Source organism: Poecilia mexicana, unplaced genomic scaffold (genome assembly GCF_051168715.1).
Source record: "Poecilia mexicana isolate PSO_F unplaced genomic scaffold, ASM5116871v1 scaffold_12, whole genome shotgun sequence".
NCBI classification, from domain to species: Eukaryota; Metazoa; Chordata; class Actinopteri; order Cyprinodontiformes; family Poeciliidae; genus Poecilia; species Poecilia mexicana.
Window position 1 is genome coordinate 10,073,456 of NW_028263381.1, and position 15,155 is coordinate 10,088,610.

The following is a 15,155-nucleotide window of genomic DNA, read 5'->3' on the forward strand; positions in this document are numbered from 1 at the left end:
ATACCCTGCCGGAATAATTAGCTGGCCAATGGAAGAGATGAAGGCTACGGATGTTAAGACTCGGAAGCTACTAACCATGCATGGAGGGTTCCACCCCAAATCCAGCACCCTGAGACTGTACACGAGCCGTAAGGAAGGAGGCAGAGGACTAGTGAGTGTGAGAGCCACTGTCCAGGATGAGACATCCAAGATCCATAAATACATCAAGGACAAAGCCTCAACGGACGATGTGCTCAACGAATGTCTCAGGCAATGGGGAACAGAGGACAAGGTGCTGGAGGAACCATCATGGGAGGACAAGCCCCTACATGGGATGTACCACCGACAAATAACTGAAGTGGCTGATATCAGGAAATCCTACCAATGGCTGGAGAAAGCTGGACTCAAGGACAGCACAGAGGCCCTCATCCTGGCCGCCCAGGAACAGGCCCTGAACACCAGAGCAATAGAGGCTCAGATCTACCACACCAGACAAGACCCAAGGTGTAGGTTGTGCAAGGAGGCCTCTGAGACAGTCCAGCACATAACAGCAGGGTGCAAGATGCTGGCAGGGAAAGCGTACATGGAACGACATAACCAAGTGGCGGGCATAGTATACAGGAACATCTGTGCAGAATATGGACTGGAAGCCCCGAGATCAAAGTGGGGAACACCCCCAAAGGTGGTGGAGAATGACCGAGCTAAGATCCTGTGGGACTTCCAGATCCAGACAGACAAGATGGTAATGGCGAACCAACCGGACATTGTGGTGGTGGATAAAGAACAGAGGAAAGCCGTTGTGGTGGATGTAGCAATACCAAGTGACCACAACATCAGGAAAAAGGAGCATGAGAAACTGGAGAAATACCAGGGCCTCAGAGAGGAACTGGAGAAGGCCTGGAAGGTGAAGACCACAGTGGTGCCTGTGGTCATCGGGGCCCTCGGGGCAGTCACCCCCAAACTGGAGCAGTGGCTCAAACAGATCCCAGGAACAACATCAGACATCTCAGTCCAGAAATGTGCAGTTCTAGGCACAGCCAAGATACTGCGCAGAACCCTCAAGCTCCCAGGCCTCTGGTAGAGGACCCGAGCTCAGAGGATGAAAGAGACCACCCACAGAGGGTGAGAGGGGAATTTTTTTATATAAAATGTTTTTTTCCTTTCACTTTTAATTATTAGTCCAGTTTGAATATGGGATTGTATCAGAAAACCAAATGCACAGGAGAGGAGTTAGCATCTTGTATCCCCTGGGAAAACAGTGTTAACTACTTAATTCAGATAATTATTCTTACCATTAAAACCCAATAAGTCCAATTAATTATGTAAAAATTGTGGATGCTTACATTCACTGAAAAGGTATATTTTCTGTTCTTTGAATTTAAGTCCTTAGCAGTTTTCATGATGGTTATCACTCATATTCAGTCACACAGCCAGGAAACATGTAACCTTTGGGTAGCTGCAATTAATCTTCTTTACACAAATCAGGGATGACAGAGTGAAAAATAAACAGGTATTAATTTAATTGGGCATTATCCAAACAGTTAGGAAAGATTAGGCTAAGGAGAATCAGGGTGAGGCTGGTGGGGGGAGGAGGGAGGGCTGGTTGATGGGAAACTGCACCGTTCAGAGTTTTACAAGAAGCCAAGTTTGAACGGCTGTGGATTTGTAAAGTCTGCAGATTACATCTAATAGGATCAGCGCTGCCAAGGTTGTCGGCCTGTGCCATCTTTCCTTCACCGAGTTCATCTTTTTCCCATTTTTTTTTCTGCACAATGTAACGATGCAATGTTGAATGGAATTTAAAGTTCCTATAAAATTATACTGGATAAAATGTTTCAGACTGCGAGGTAGTCGAATGGTTTGCATCATTCTTGAAATATTGATGTGTCTTCATGGACTATCAGAGTCAGAAAAGTTAAAGTCTAAAATAATGATTTGAAGATTTGCCAAATGTTGTAAGCAATCAGATAAAATGGCAAATGAAGAAGACCAAAACTCTTCACAACAAATGATGTGGAGTGACATAACTGATGTTGATCACAGTAATTATCAAGATGCTAATAAAGCTTAAAAAAATCAATGTAAAACTTATTATTAAAAAAGTAGGTCCTCATTTTACAAAACTAAATTTGAGGAACAGACTTTTGAAGAAGTTTGCAAAACAGCTGGCGGGCATCCTGTCTTTTATCTTCACCAAGTCTCTCCTACGTCACTGAGTGTCCAGGTTCTGGAAGGATCCAGTACCTGTGACCCTGTGCAAATTCCCAAAGACACTAAATGTTTTTGATCCTGTGTCTCTTACTTTACTCATTCAGAAGTCTTCTGAGAAAAAGCTGAGATCTTTAGAGCAGCTTAGACCCTTTACAGTTCATTCATACAGCAAGTCATACAGTAATTGTTTCTTTTATTTCTGTCCATTGTATTTATTTATTTATTTTTTTTTTAGTTTTTGCATTTGATTTCTGCAGGCTAGAAATAAATAATTTCACACAGTGAATTATTTTCAGCATCGTGGTTTTTGAAGCCCCTTTTTGAGATTACCAGCAACTTAACTTTGTTTTTTCAGTTTAAATTCTCCAATAAAATGGTAAACGTGTTTTGAAATGGATTTACTATTGAGCTTTTTATTTGCTTCATGAACTGACTTATTTAGTATCCTGCTATTCTTCATGGACCCCCTCGCTGTTGGGCCAACGCAGGTCAACATCTTTAATTAGGAAAAACGAAATAGTTTTAGGGGTTTTAACTCTTTTGAGTAAAATAACTAATCCCCTTAAGGAGGATTACCACACTGCTGTCAATGTTTGTTTGTTAAGTGGCTATAAGCTCAAATTGTTGTTGTTTATGCATTAGTTACACTATTAGACATTTTTTTTGAAAACCTTTTGTTAGATAAACTGTTAATTTAGTTTTTGTTTTTTTTTGTCAATTAGCAAATACGTTTATGGTAGCTTGAGATCTGAATGTGTGAAAACTGCAGTTATTTTTCTGATCTGCAAAACAATTCAACGAACAAAATCATCTTTGGTGACAATATCTTGAAGATGTGATTAAATATTAAGCTGTCATCTTGCAATCTGTGATCTCACCAGAGATCTTGTAATTATGATTTTGTTGTACCTTAATCTGTGGGCTTAATCTTTCCCTTTTTTCCCCCCCTCCACTCCACACGCCAACATGAACATGACATCTGGAGAAGAGGAAAGATGGTTTTAAGATTTATGTAAGTAGGTTTAGAGGCATGCTGATGCACTTGGGATGGGATGGGGATGGGGTGGAGTTCTGCTGGGTGAAGGCTGGTGGCTGCATGTTACCCCCTAAATCCAGCAGGACGTCCCCTCTGTGACGTGACGTGGGAGGGGTGTCCCGCACAGGCACCACTTTAAAACCCATCAGCAAAGATGCTCCATAACAACAGAGAGAACTTTTCCAAAATAAGACTTGAGAAGAGAGGAAAAGTTTCAGAAGAAGAAAAAAAAAAGTAAGAGTCTGTGAATTCTGACATTTCTTCCGGACTTGAAGCGACCAATGTGGCTGCTCGGATCTACATCCCAAATGATGATGATGATGGATGAGCGCGTCTCTCCCTCCGCACGTTCCGTGCAGAGCCCGGGAACCAACCCGTCCACTGTCCACAGCATCGAGGCCATCCTGGGCTTCAAAGAGGACACCATCTTCCACCAGTCAGCCTCTTACACCGGGACACAGAAAGACCCGGACCGCAGCGGGAATGTTACTGTGACGCAGAGGAAGAAAAGTCATTACACTGACAGTTGTGAGAGTGAGTAGATTTAATTTTTGTATCTTTTTTGTTTCATTTCTGGCAGTAATATCTTAAGGATATATTGGCTTATTACTTCTTCTTTTCTTCTTCTTTTTTTAGTAGTAATAAGCCGCTGTTGTGGACAGCCACAACTTCTGTTTCACAAGTCACAAGTGGGGTCAAATAATGTAGAAGGTGTTGCTTCATAAAAAGCTAAGGAAAGTTTTAGCAAACAAAAAAACTCAAAAAGAAAAAAGAAAGAAAATAGAGCTTTGTCTTTTAAACTTTTCTAAGAAAAAGTAATTTCGCCATTTTTTATTTTTTTTTCTTTGAGTCGCTGAACGCCTCCTTCTCCTTCGTAGCAGGTGTGTGCACCGGGGAAGCTTCCGCAGGTCCGGACTCACCGGACAGAGACGGCAAGCTGTCCGACGACGAGAACCAGAAAAAGAAACACCGCCGGAACCGAACCACCTTCACCACCTTCCAGCTCCACGAACTGGAGCGGGCCTTCGAGAAGTCCCATTACCCGGACGTGTACAGCAGAGAGGAGCTGGCCCTAAAGGTCAACCTACCGGAGGTCCGAGTGCAGGTGGGACTTGGCCTCCAAAATAATGCCACTAGTTGTTTTCCGCCATAGAAAGGAGGATACGTCACGTCGCTTTAATAATAATAATAATAATAATAATAATAATAATAATAATAATAATAATAATAATAATAATCTGCTTATGTATGAATATTTTTATAATGCGCTAGGTTTTTCCCCATTGTAAAATACACGAATATACAAAAAGTCACATCAAAAGCTGTAGGCTGCTTACGTTTTATTTTTCCACCTTAAACGAGTCTTTCACAAATATGTTTGAAAGACACATTTTAAAGTATATTTGCCAAAAGCAGCGAGTTAAAATTGCTGCAAGGGAATAAAAATGAAATATATCTCAAAAATAGAATAAATACCCCAATAAAAGTCTCTCTGCCCCAAGTATTATGTGCCTAATGGGTTTTAAGCTGAGATTAAAAATGATCGAGATTCTGAACTCATTCTAGTTTTGAGTCAGCGAAATCCAGAGTATCCCTTTATATGTGAAATACAGAAATGATTCATTTGAAGTGGCATGTTCCCTTGATTTTGTGTGTTGTAAATTGTAAAACTAGAAAAATAAATAAATACAAATAAATATGCAAATAAATAACTTTCTAACTGTTCACAATGGACTGTACAAAGTTTTGTTTAAGACCTTCTACTGTAGAACAACAGAAGTAATACTTCGAATGATAATAAAGCAATACAATTATTTGCTTTTACTGAAAATACAAAACATACTTTAAGTTAAAAGGAATTTTTAAGAGTAATTCCCTCAATCCAATCCTGTCACTTATATGTAATATAGAAACAGAGTTTTTAAATCTGTTAACTAAGTGATTATAATGTGTCCATAAATTTCAGTATCTTACATACAAGGGCTGTAATATAAATCTTAAAGATACAACATTTTACTTTATTGTTACACTGTTTTTTTTTTTGTTGTTTTTTTGTTTTTTTTACCATCCTCACCTCTTTCTAGGTGTGGTTTCAAAACCGACGAGCCAAGTGGCGTCGTCAGGAGAAGCTGGAGGTGAGCGCCATCAAGCTGCAGGACACCCCTTCCCCCTCTCTTCTGTCTTTTGGCCGATCCACCACCAGCTCCCTGGGCTCCGGGCTGCCGCTGGAGCCCTGGCTCTCCACCCCTATCACATCTTCAGCCCCTCTGCAGTCGCTGCCGGGCTTCATTGGCGGCTCACAGACCCTACCGGGTGCCTACGCTCCCTCTCCTCCCCCGTCCATGCCTCCTTCCTTGCCAGCGTCTATATTCAACTCCCCAGCCCTGGGACACAGCCCTCACCTTTCCCACATCGGTTCTATGTGCTCCCTGCCACCCACATACCAGTGCTCAGCCAACCCAAGGAACTCCAGTATAGCCTCACTGAGGATGAAAGCCAAGGAGCACATTCAGTCTATTGGGAAGACGTGGTGATGCCAGTGGGAGGGTTAAGACGGACATGCACACCCAGAAGACTGTGATTTGAAAATATTGTATTTTTCTGCAAATTGGATTGTAAAATTCTGGACACCTGGACGTCCCAATCCCAAGGAAAAAAAAAAAACTGTCAAAATCCTGACAGGCAATACATAAGTTCCTGAAACATTGTAAAAAAAAAAAAAAAAGTTCAGTATAAATACAGTTATTTGGATGTACTCTCCATATATATTTTTTATGTTAGAAAATTGATTCAACTGTGATGTTCTGTTTTATTTTAATCTTCTCTCATTTTGGCAAAGAGTTTTGTTATCAGTAAAACAAACGTGTAATGGAACCCATTTGTATCCTTTCATTATTTTGATGGCAACACAACCACACCTTTGTTGCTGATCATTCACAGTCTTTTTGATTGTAAGTGTAACAAATGTAATTTATTTTTTGTCTGTACAATAAACTCTCAGATATTTTTTTTAAAAACTGTTTCCAAATGGAAAAATTCTTTACCAATTTAAGAGCTTTTAGAGAATTAATTCTTATGTGATTCCTAAAAATAATAATAATAAAAAGTTTTTTTATCAGGGCCTTCTGAAGAGTAAAACACAAAAAGAAGAAAATAGATAATGACTAAGTTGTGGAACTGATCTGGAAAGTTGACATTTACGAAGAATGACAGACAGCACAGATCAGAAAATTGGAAATGTTGATTTTAGTGCCCTCTAGCGGTGGATATCTGCCTTCCCAGGGATTTTTATTTTTTAATTGTTTTAAGAAAAAAACAGTCATTAACATTGAAGGGAGTGAGTTTAAGTTTTCCGGTGTTTATGTTTATAATTTTATTATTAAATTATCTACTAATTTAATGCATATGAATAATATATATTAGTTATATATTTTAAATACACGCTGGTGTCTCAGTCAAAGTGGCTTAAACCTCTTAACTTCCTCCGTATGTTTCAGAAAATGAGTCCGTAGGTCATTTTATTTCCTCCCCATTGAGTCCTACAAACTGTATCCCACTCTCTCTTCGGATTAGACTCCTAATGGGGGTGAAAGTGACTTGCTCTTCAATTGTTTACCTATCATCCGTGACAAATGACTAAAGAAAAGGAGGACGAAAAAAATGTGTTTGTGGCTTTAAAAGGACGATTTGTCTTGCCAAACTGTTGCAATTAGCGTTTCCTGTTGTCTGCTTGAATCCCCTGCGAACCAAAAATAATACTGATGGTCATCTATTCATCTCTTCCCAGAGAGAAAAGCAATTGGCGTTTATTTGTTTGTTTATTTTATTTCTTTTTTTTTCTCTCACCCAACAACATAACAATCTTATGGCTTCTTTACACTTTTAATTATGGTGACGTTGGCGTTTTGTGCGACTAGAAAGTTACTGAAACTCGAGATGTTCATAAAACTGAACTTGCGCACCACCTAGTGGTAAAAAGGGTTACTGCGCAAGTGGTGGGACCATAATGTGCAGGTTTCACAAACTTATGTAAATTGAAGATGTCTTTTTTTTTTTTTTTTTTTTTATGAAATAAGATGGGATAGTGTGATACTGAAATAAATTCTTGGCAACAGACATTTTGGATCTATCCGCAATAAGTCTTCTATAAAAGCAGAGCAAATAAAAACAAACAAAAAGCAAAAGTTAATTCTTCCTCAGAAGTATGCATTTATTAAATTCTTTGAGTAAAAGTTATTGTCATCGTAACATGTAATTCAGTTAAAATTCCTGATTCCTACAACACAACCTTGTCAGTCAGTCGGCGGTTGAAACCTTTTTATTTTGTGCAAGTAAAAATGCTAATTCACCAAAAACAGAACATTGCTTTTGTGCCTCTAGTGTCTTTTTCTACACCACAGAGCTTATACATTGTAAATACGTGATTACAGAGCAGGTTGAGTAGACGTCAGAGGCTGCATTTGCAGCCGGGTTTGTCTTGCCTTCAGGAGGATTCGCTGTCTTGCTGTCTCAAAGTCAGAGTTAGGAGGTCCAACAACTGCAAAACAATAATTAAGCAGAGAAATGTCAGCATGTTAAAGGTCAGAGATTACAAACATCGTTTGACTCTACAGGCTGACCTCTCGGAGGCGTTTTCCTCTGTTGTCTTCTCTCCTGTTGTTGTGGAGCAGCTTTCGCAGCACTGTTTGTTTTTGGTTCTCTGCTGACATTTCCTTCACAGTTTGGTCCTGATCAAAGATCTTGTCCGATTGTGAAAGCGTGAGGTAGTCGAGGTTTTCCTGCTGCTGTCCAGGCAGACTCGTAATGCTCTTCTTTCCCATTAAATGACCTGTAGGTTGAAAATCATCATCATTATTATTATTATTATTATTATTATTATTATTATAGAAATATGTTTCATTTAGTTATTCTTCAGCCAGTTGACTTGAAATTTGCAAAGTAATTAAAAGCAACATCAGAAGATGTTATTAATGAGATCATTTTATTAGCTGCTTTTATTTCCTTTGCCGAGTCCATAACACAGACAGACATATAACAGGTGTTTTTCTTCTTGTGAGTGTTTCACTTTAATTTAGAAGTTCAATGACAGAAAAAAAAAATACATTTTGAAAGTTATAGTTAATTAAATATATATGATCAAAGATTCAGCTTTATTATTATTATTATTATTATTATTATTATTATTATTATTATTAAATAAAAATTTCAGATTAAAAATGAAGGTTTTCTTACCTACAGCCCAGTGATTGCCCCTTGGATACATTTTTCCAACAACTAACGCGGGTCTCTCAGAGCAGCGCAGGAGACAAGGCGCAGCCGCCAGGATAATAAAAATCGGCCAGAGCGCTCTGCAAGACCACGAGTAACAAAGGCGCACCGCACACATGATAGGAGAAAGGGTCAGCTCTAAACCAAGCGATGTATACTAATCCTTACGTTGCACTGACTTAACTCGGTTTAACTTTAAATAATCTACACCATAATCGCTTGGTTTTTCCCCTGCTAGTTGCACCGATGTGAAGGGGGTAAATCAAGACGTCCAGCTACACCGACTTGCAGAAGTTCCTCTTTCGGTGCCTTTGATAGGAATGACTACCGATGAAAGAAAGTTAAATGCCCCTCCTGAAACAGCTGTGCGTCAGCGGGTCTTTAGCAGAAGTGCCACGGAGGAAAAGTGATGCAGTTGGGTGATCATTTATAGTTGCCAATTACAGATCGCAGATGTTTATCTACATTATTATAATTCATATATCAGGTGTGAACGTCATCGGAACAGCAGGACCGAACCTCTGGATTCTGGTGTCTATTAATAGTCTATAATATACTTGGTAACTACCTTTTTTTTTCTTTTTTTTTTCTTAGAGGGGAGATTTCTGTTCAGGAGTTATATATTAATATTAGCCTATTTATAGAAAGTTATGACGAAAAAAAGTACTTGTTATAATTTTTACTTCTGGAAACTCGACCACAAAGTAGCATGAAATAAACGAAGCTCAGTCAGTACCTAGGATGGAGAGTCTTTATGGCATATTGATGGGAAAAAATTGTAGGTATATGTTTTTAGTTTTTCTCAACTTTTAACAAGAAATTTAAACAAAATGAATGCTGAAGACATTTTTATTGCTGGGGCTGCACAATGGTCGAATTCAGGATTTGACTCAAGGTTGATCTAAATTGTCCTAAGTGTGTGTGTGTCTGTGTGTGTGTCCAGGTGTGTACCTTCTCGCCCACTCACTGCTGGTGCAAGATAAGCAGTTATAGATAAGAGATGGATTTTTATTGCCTTTTCAGGTATTTTTTGATTATGTAAACAACCCTCTCTTCCACGTCATGAAAATCTACATTTCGATATGTTTGGAGCAATTGAGATTTTGAGAGCTGCGGCTCTGTTCCTGGAGAGTAAGTTCTGGTTTTCGCTCAGATATGTGGTACAATTCCATTGTCAGTCTGCAAGCTTGCCTAAAGGTGTGAACACTTTATCTTGTCATCCTCAGAAAGAACATTAAGAAGGATTGAATGAAAGTTAGAATGAAGGTGCATTGACAGGAAATAGCAGGGCTGTGGCTGTTTTGTGCTCTAAGCTGTAACTGGCTCCATTAAGTCTTATGATTCAATAAAAAAAACTAAAGACAGTTTATCATTCTCATCATTGCTTCCACTCTGTCTAGGTTTGAACCATAGCAGTGTTATAGCAGCAATCAATTTTCCTTCCATGTTGAGCTGAGGAGCTATCTTCCACTCACGCTGTCCTACGTCGGCGAACTTAGGCAGGTGTCCAACTGTTTCTGTTTCTGAGTAATATTTTTTTTTTTTTTTTTTTTTTTTTTAATGCATAAACTGCTTTCCAAAAGTGTGCAATACATTGTTAAGTTATGTTTTTTTTTTTTTTTTAACTTGAGTTTGAAGGCCAAGCGGCTGAAAGTTAACCTCTTAATCTCCAATCTTTAACTGGAGGCAGTAAGTAATTATTCAAATATGTCTAATTCATCAGGATTGAAGGAAGAGTATCTTAAGTGGCCAATGACCAAGTCTGGAAATTTAACCTTGACCAAGCACAGAATTAAGCAGATATAGAAAATGAATTGAGGACATAACATTAAAATAAAATAAAAACACATAAACACAACACAATTAGTTTTGTCTCCACATCTTACTGTCTTATCTGCAATTGTGAGGTTTTGCTTTGGCTGTTTAATCTTCAGAGGATGTATAAAAAGGTATTTCTGTTGATAAAAAAAAAAATCATACACATTCATAAGTTTCACATGAAAGAAAAGGGAAAAAAAATATTTTATCCCGCTTATGGATGCTTGAGGTGTTTTAAAATAACTTCCCACTAAGTAAATCCAAGATTTTTTTTTTAAACCATGTCATAATAATTCAAATGTCAAACATCCCACTGATGCCTGAAATCAAGTCACTCATCTGTATGGATAGGAGACACGCGAAGTGAATTTCTGTCTGTACAAAGTCTCAATGTAGTGACACAAAAAGATCTAAAAACCTTTAAGCTACCTGTCATTGCTTCACATTTAGTTTCCTTTAACATTGTGACCAACTAGTAGGACTCAGACGATGAATGTTTGAGACCAACTTAGAGAGCCCTGCAGGCGGTAAGGCAATGAAAAAGAAGACTTTTTTTTGTAATAAGATTATTTTTTTTATCAGAAAAGCTGTGATGTTTGCTCTTTAATGCTTTGTATGTTTCCCCCCCCCCACTCACTTCTAGTATTTACCTTGGTGAGTGAATTGCAGCAGGTTTCCAAAGCTCACCATTTTTCCAGAGCTGAAACGTCCAAGCGTCCAACAATGATGACCCATGCTGTTACAGGAATACAACAATGCAGCACATTCCAACTTGCAAAGTGTGAGTCACATCTTTTATGATTGTCTGCGTCTCGAGAAAGCTCAGCAATGCTGCCTTCAAACGTAGCGAGGCACCCACACATGAAGCCTATATCAAATTCTCATACTTGACTGATCCCGCTTATGACAGTATAGACTTACAGACGGGCATAAAAAAAGAGAACGCATGAGGACAGATCAGGAGTCTGCATAGGTAAATGACATTTTTTTGTTGTTGTTGAAAGGTTGAGGGTTCCCTCTGGCTATTGTTGGGTCACAACCTTATACACACACATCCCTGCAGGAGTCTAAAAGAGTACGTATGGTTCGATTTGCATGCTTGTCCAGAGTTGACCTTAACAAAACAGGATGAGTCATCTCCATTCAAAGGGCAGCAACAGGTAGGATGCACGGCACAGTGCCATCTGAAATATTTATTTGTTTGTTTTACCAGAGACCAAACAAGAAAACACACACACACACACACACACACACACACACACACACACACACACACACAAAAAGACACCAGGAATACCATCTGCAATTGATTAAATTTGAGGCGAAGTTATTTTGGAATCACCGCTTGATAGATTTCCCTTTTTATATTTTTGCCACTTCTTTCACCATTTTTTATTTTATTTTTTTTGTGAATTTAACCAAAAAGCAAATGAGTCAAGAACAGAAATTCATGCAGTTTTACGGTCACAGCTCTAGAGACCGAGAAGGTTGTTAATCAACTCATATGATCACGAACAGCTCCTGCCTGATTGTCTGGCTTTGATCACCTACACTTTATTAATTCCAGACGCCACGATCAGGCAAATCAAATCACCTTGAAAGGCTACGTCATTTTCCTTTCACGAAGCAGCAATTATACATTTACTCTGATCAACATGAACTTTAAAAAAAAAAAAAAGAACAATTACTCAACAGGGGTCTGAAAAATTCCTGTTCTGGACACAATTTCAATATGCCATTAAAATATTCATAAGTTTAAAGTCAGTGTTCCGGTTTCACTGTTCGTTTCTGCATGAAAACAGCAGATGGCACTGTGGGGTGCATTTATGATAAGCCATGTAGTTTGATCCACATATAAAACAAATGGACAATTAAATATGTTGCCCATTGTGTTCATCAAATTATTCAAATCTTGCATTAAAAAAACTACTTGATTTACCTGTGTTTAAGAAGATTGTCTTTAAAGCTTTGTGTGTTGCTATTATCTGCACAGAAATTAGTATTACAAGGCCACATTATTGAGTTTAACAAATGTTCATGCATAAAATCTAGTTTGGGTAAAATTGCTTTCAATCATTTGGTGATTATGCTAATGTCTTTTCTATTTGCCAGTCATTACATTCACTTAAAGTCACATGACATTGATAATGAGAGCTTTATTGAAAGCTAAAAGAATCATTTAAGGGCTTCCTCTCAGCAAGCAAAGCATCAGTTTAAATGGATAGTTCTGCCATTATGAGGTCTTTGGTCTCCATCACTTTCCTGTCACACTCCAGTCAGAGGATTTAAAGGCAGTAATGGGGTGTGTGGAACGCTCTTATGTTGTTTTTTTGAAGTTGCTGATTTATTGAACGCCTGTAAGAAAAAGGTGTGGGTAGGAATCCACAAACTTCAATCAACAGCATCAATAATCATATTTTGGAGGATTTTAGAGATTTCTTTGTGCCGTCCTCATAGTTTAAGATTTACGATATATGATGCATCAGATTTTTTTCTCAAACGTGTACATGCACTAATTTTCCAATTGTTTTTAATTCTATTCAGCTGAATGGAAAGACTTCTGAGTCATTGATTCACCAGTCAGAACTGAAAGAGTTAACCTGAGGGATCTGAGTATGAATCCGAGAGCTCGTGTAATAAAGTGAGTGAGGAACAGTCGGGCGTTGGTTTTTGGATCGCTGTCCTATTTGTCATGAATGCGACATATTTCAATCTGTAGAAAGCACTCGACTTACGTTGTGTCACAAATTAGATGGTGTGCGAACAGCTGCTTGCAGGTGAGTCAAGGGTCAAATGAGAGCCAAAGTGGGTTTCTTCCTCTGAACTGTATGATTCAACATTAAAGAAAGGCCGTCGAATGCTAAAATGGAACAGAAAACACAACAGGTAAGGTTTTGAGCTTTTAGCACTAGTGTGACATCATCTTGGGCAAAAAATGGCTGAAAACATTGATGGGGCAGCTTCCAGCAGCCCTTCTTATATCCTGTCTGAATGGAGGCAGTGTGACGTCATGTGGCTCTGTAAGGGGTGGGGAGCCACCTCAGCCTCCTCCGTTGCACTGAATCTGTCACAGTGCAGGGAGGCAGTAGGCACTGCGAGGGCCTTTTATAATACATACACACACTCATCTTCTGCTGCCATTTCCAGTGTCTGAAATGCATTAGTGTGCCAAGATGAATACATCCGCTTAAGATTTTTCACATAAAGATGAAGAATTAGTTTGTTCCGCAGCATGGCTGGCTGTCTTTAGCAGGTCTGCAAGATGAATCAAGGACTCATAGCAGGCCAAAGAGAGCCAGTATTACTCTACTGGCAACCTCTGTTTTCCAGGTAGGTTACAAAATATCTCCTTATGTGTGCCTGTTTCTGGATCACATACTGTTATTTGGAGACATTTCTTCATTATTGTTTTCATTTGGGTTGGAATAACAAAAATGTAGATGTATATTTTTGCTGGATTTTAAGACAGGTTCATGCTATTTGTACAATATGTGACGTGGCCTCAACACTTATGTGTGATGCTAGTTCACTTACTCTTTAATTTCATGTATGACATAGAGAATGTTGCAGTTAATCCATTTAAAAACCTAATCTTTCTGTAGGATTGCTTCAGGTTCAAAGGCCTTAAACACTAACAGTGCGCAGAGATTTCAAGTCTGTTTTTAAAACTCAATTCTGACTTATTTCCATTCTTCCTCTGTGTCCTCCACCTCCCCCCCCCCCCCCTCCGTGTCTCTGTCTCCCTCCCTTTCTCGTGTGTCTCTCTGCACCACCAGCTGCTGCTGCTCCTGCTCCCGAGCCAGAGCGGAGAGTCCCCTCACCCTGCCGCACATGCAGAGACAAAAGGCCTCATTTGACTGCTGAACACTGCCCCCTTTCGCCATCCACCACTTCACGGCTCAGCTGCGGCGGTGGCGTTGGTGCTGATTTTGATGGTGTTTGTGACAAAACGAGGCCTCCACTGAGACCGATAACTACTCCAGTGAAGAACAGAAGGAAGGAGGGGCGGCGGAGGTGGGGGAGGAAGGAAGAAAGGAGGAAAGGATAGAAGGAAGGAAAGATGGAAGGAGGAAAGAGGCTGGAACAGCGGGCTGTTAAAAGCAAGTGCTGAGGCCTCGACAGGAAGATTTTTTTTTTCTCCCTGATATCTCTCAGAGTGGAAAATAAATCTGACAAGGGTATGCTTCGTTTACCTATATATATATATGCATGAGAGTGCATGTTCACATTCATCTGTGTCTTTGTGGGGGTGTAAGTTGGTTGCGGGGGCCGGGGGGGCTCTGGTAAGGGAGATGCATGAAAGTACGTCTTCTTGTTGCCCATGTGTTACGTTGCTTGTCTTCACACCACGTTGATCAATCTAGTGCTGCTGGCAGACATTTAAAGCATTTGAATACTTTTGTAGCTGATGCTAAAGCACAGAGAGCTTACTGTAAGAAACAGACCAGACTGAGCTTCAGCTACCATCCTGGTAAGTCAAACAAAGGAGTTGTTTCTTGATATTAAAATAAATTTTCACATTGAATCCCGTTAAATCAAATGATCCGATTGAATTCTGGCCTGGTCTGATCTTTTGGCCCTTCGCCATTTCATACATTTGTAGTTTTGGTTGTTTTGTTCCCGAAAATTTTGGAGTGTGAAACTTAGCTGGATGTTTCGAACTAACAATCCATTGACTACCCAGCGTTGTGATATTGTGTACCCACACTGACAACTGATTTAGATTCATGTTCCACAATCTACCCACAGCCCACTTTAGTGACTGTACATGACTCAGTTACCAGCAGTAGGTTGGTCACAGACCCACTTGAGCCGAATGTTTTGGCTCAATTAGGCGTCATGA

The 15,155-nt window shown here is 39.4% G+C and overlaps 2 protein-coding genes across 2 annotated transcripts; one reads left to right on the forward strand and one right to left on the reverse strand.

The window, feature by feature from the left end:
* Positions 1-1,796: 1,796 nt before the first annotated feature.
* Positions 1,797-6,151, forward strand: rax (retina and anterior neural fold homeobox). Its single transcript, XM_014988567.2, has 3 exons — positions 1,797-3,760; positions 4,105-4,331; positions 5,311-6,151. Exons 1-3 carry the CDS (start codon positions 3,508-3,510, stop codon positions 5,758-5,760), a joined length of 930 nt encoding a protein of 309 aa, XP_014844053.1. The 5' UTR covers positions 1,797-3,507; the 3' UTR covers positions 5,761-6,151.
* Positions 6,152-6,667: 516 nt separating this feature from the next.
* On the reverse strand, positions 6,668-10,540 carry grp (gastrin-releasing peptide). The gene is made up of 3 exons (XM_014988561.2): positions 8,459-10,540; positions 7,846-8,054; positions 6,668-7,763 (listed from the first exon to the last, which is right to left on the reverse strand). Exons 1-3 carry the CDS (start codon positions 8,610-8,612, stop codon positions 7,710-7,712), a joined length of 417 nt encoding a protein of 138 aa, XP_014844047.1. The 5' UTR covers positions 8,613-10,540; the 3' UTR covers positions 6,668-7,709.
* Positions 10,541-15,155: the final 4,615 nt, after the last annotated feature.

Coding starts and splice junctions, on each gene's coding strand:
- grp (XM_014988561.2), bottom strand. CDS start 8,612: ATGTGTGCGGTGCGCCTTTGTTACTCGTGGTCTTGCAGAGCGCTCTGG. Junction 8,055..8,458: donor GGGCAATCACTGGGCTGTAG/GTAAGAAAACCT, acceptor TTCAACCTACAG/GTCATTTAATGGGAAAGAAG. Junction 7,764..7,845: donor GAGGAAAACGCCTCCGAGAG/GTCAGCCTGTAG, acceptor ATTGTTTTGCAG/TTGTTGGACCTCCTAACTCT.
- rax (XM_014988567.2), top strand. CDS start 3,508: ATGTGGCTGCTCGGATCTACATCCCAAATGATGATGATGATGGATGAG. Junction 3,761..4,104: donor TTACACTGACAGTTGTGAGA/GTGAGTAGATTT, acceptor TCTCCTTCGTAG/CAGGTGTGTGCACCGGGGAA. Junction 4,332..5,310: donor TACCGGAGGTCCGAGTGCAG/GTGGGACTTGGC, acceptor ACCTCTTTCTAG/GTGTGGTTTCAAAACCGACG.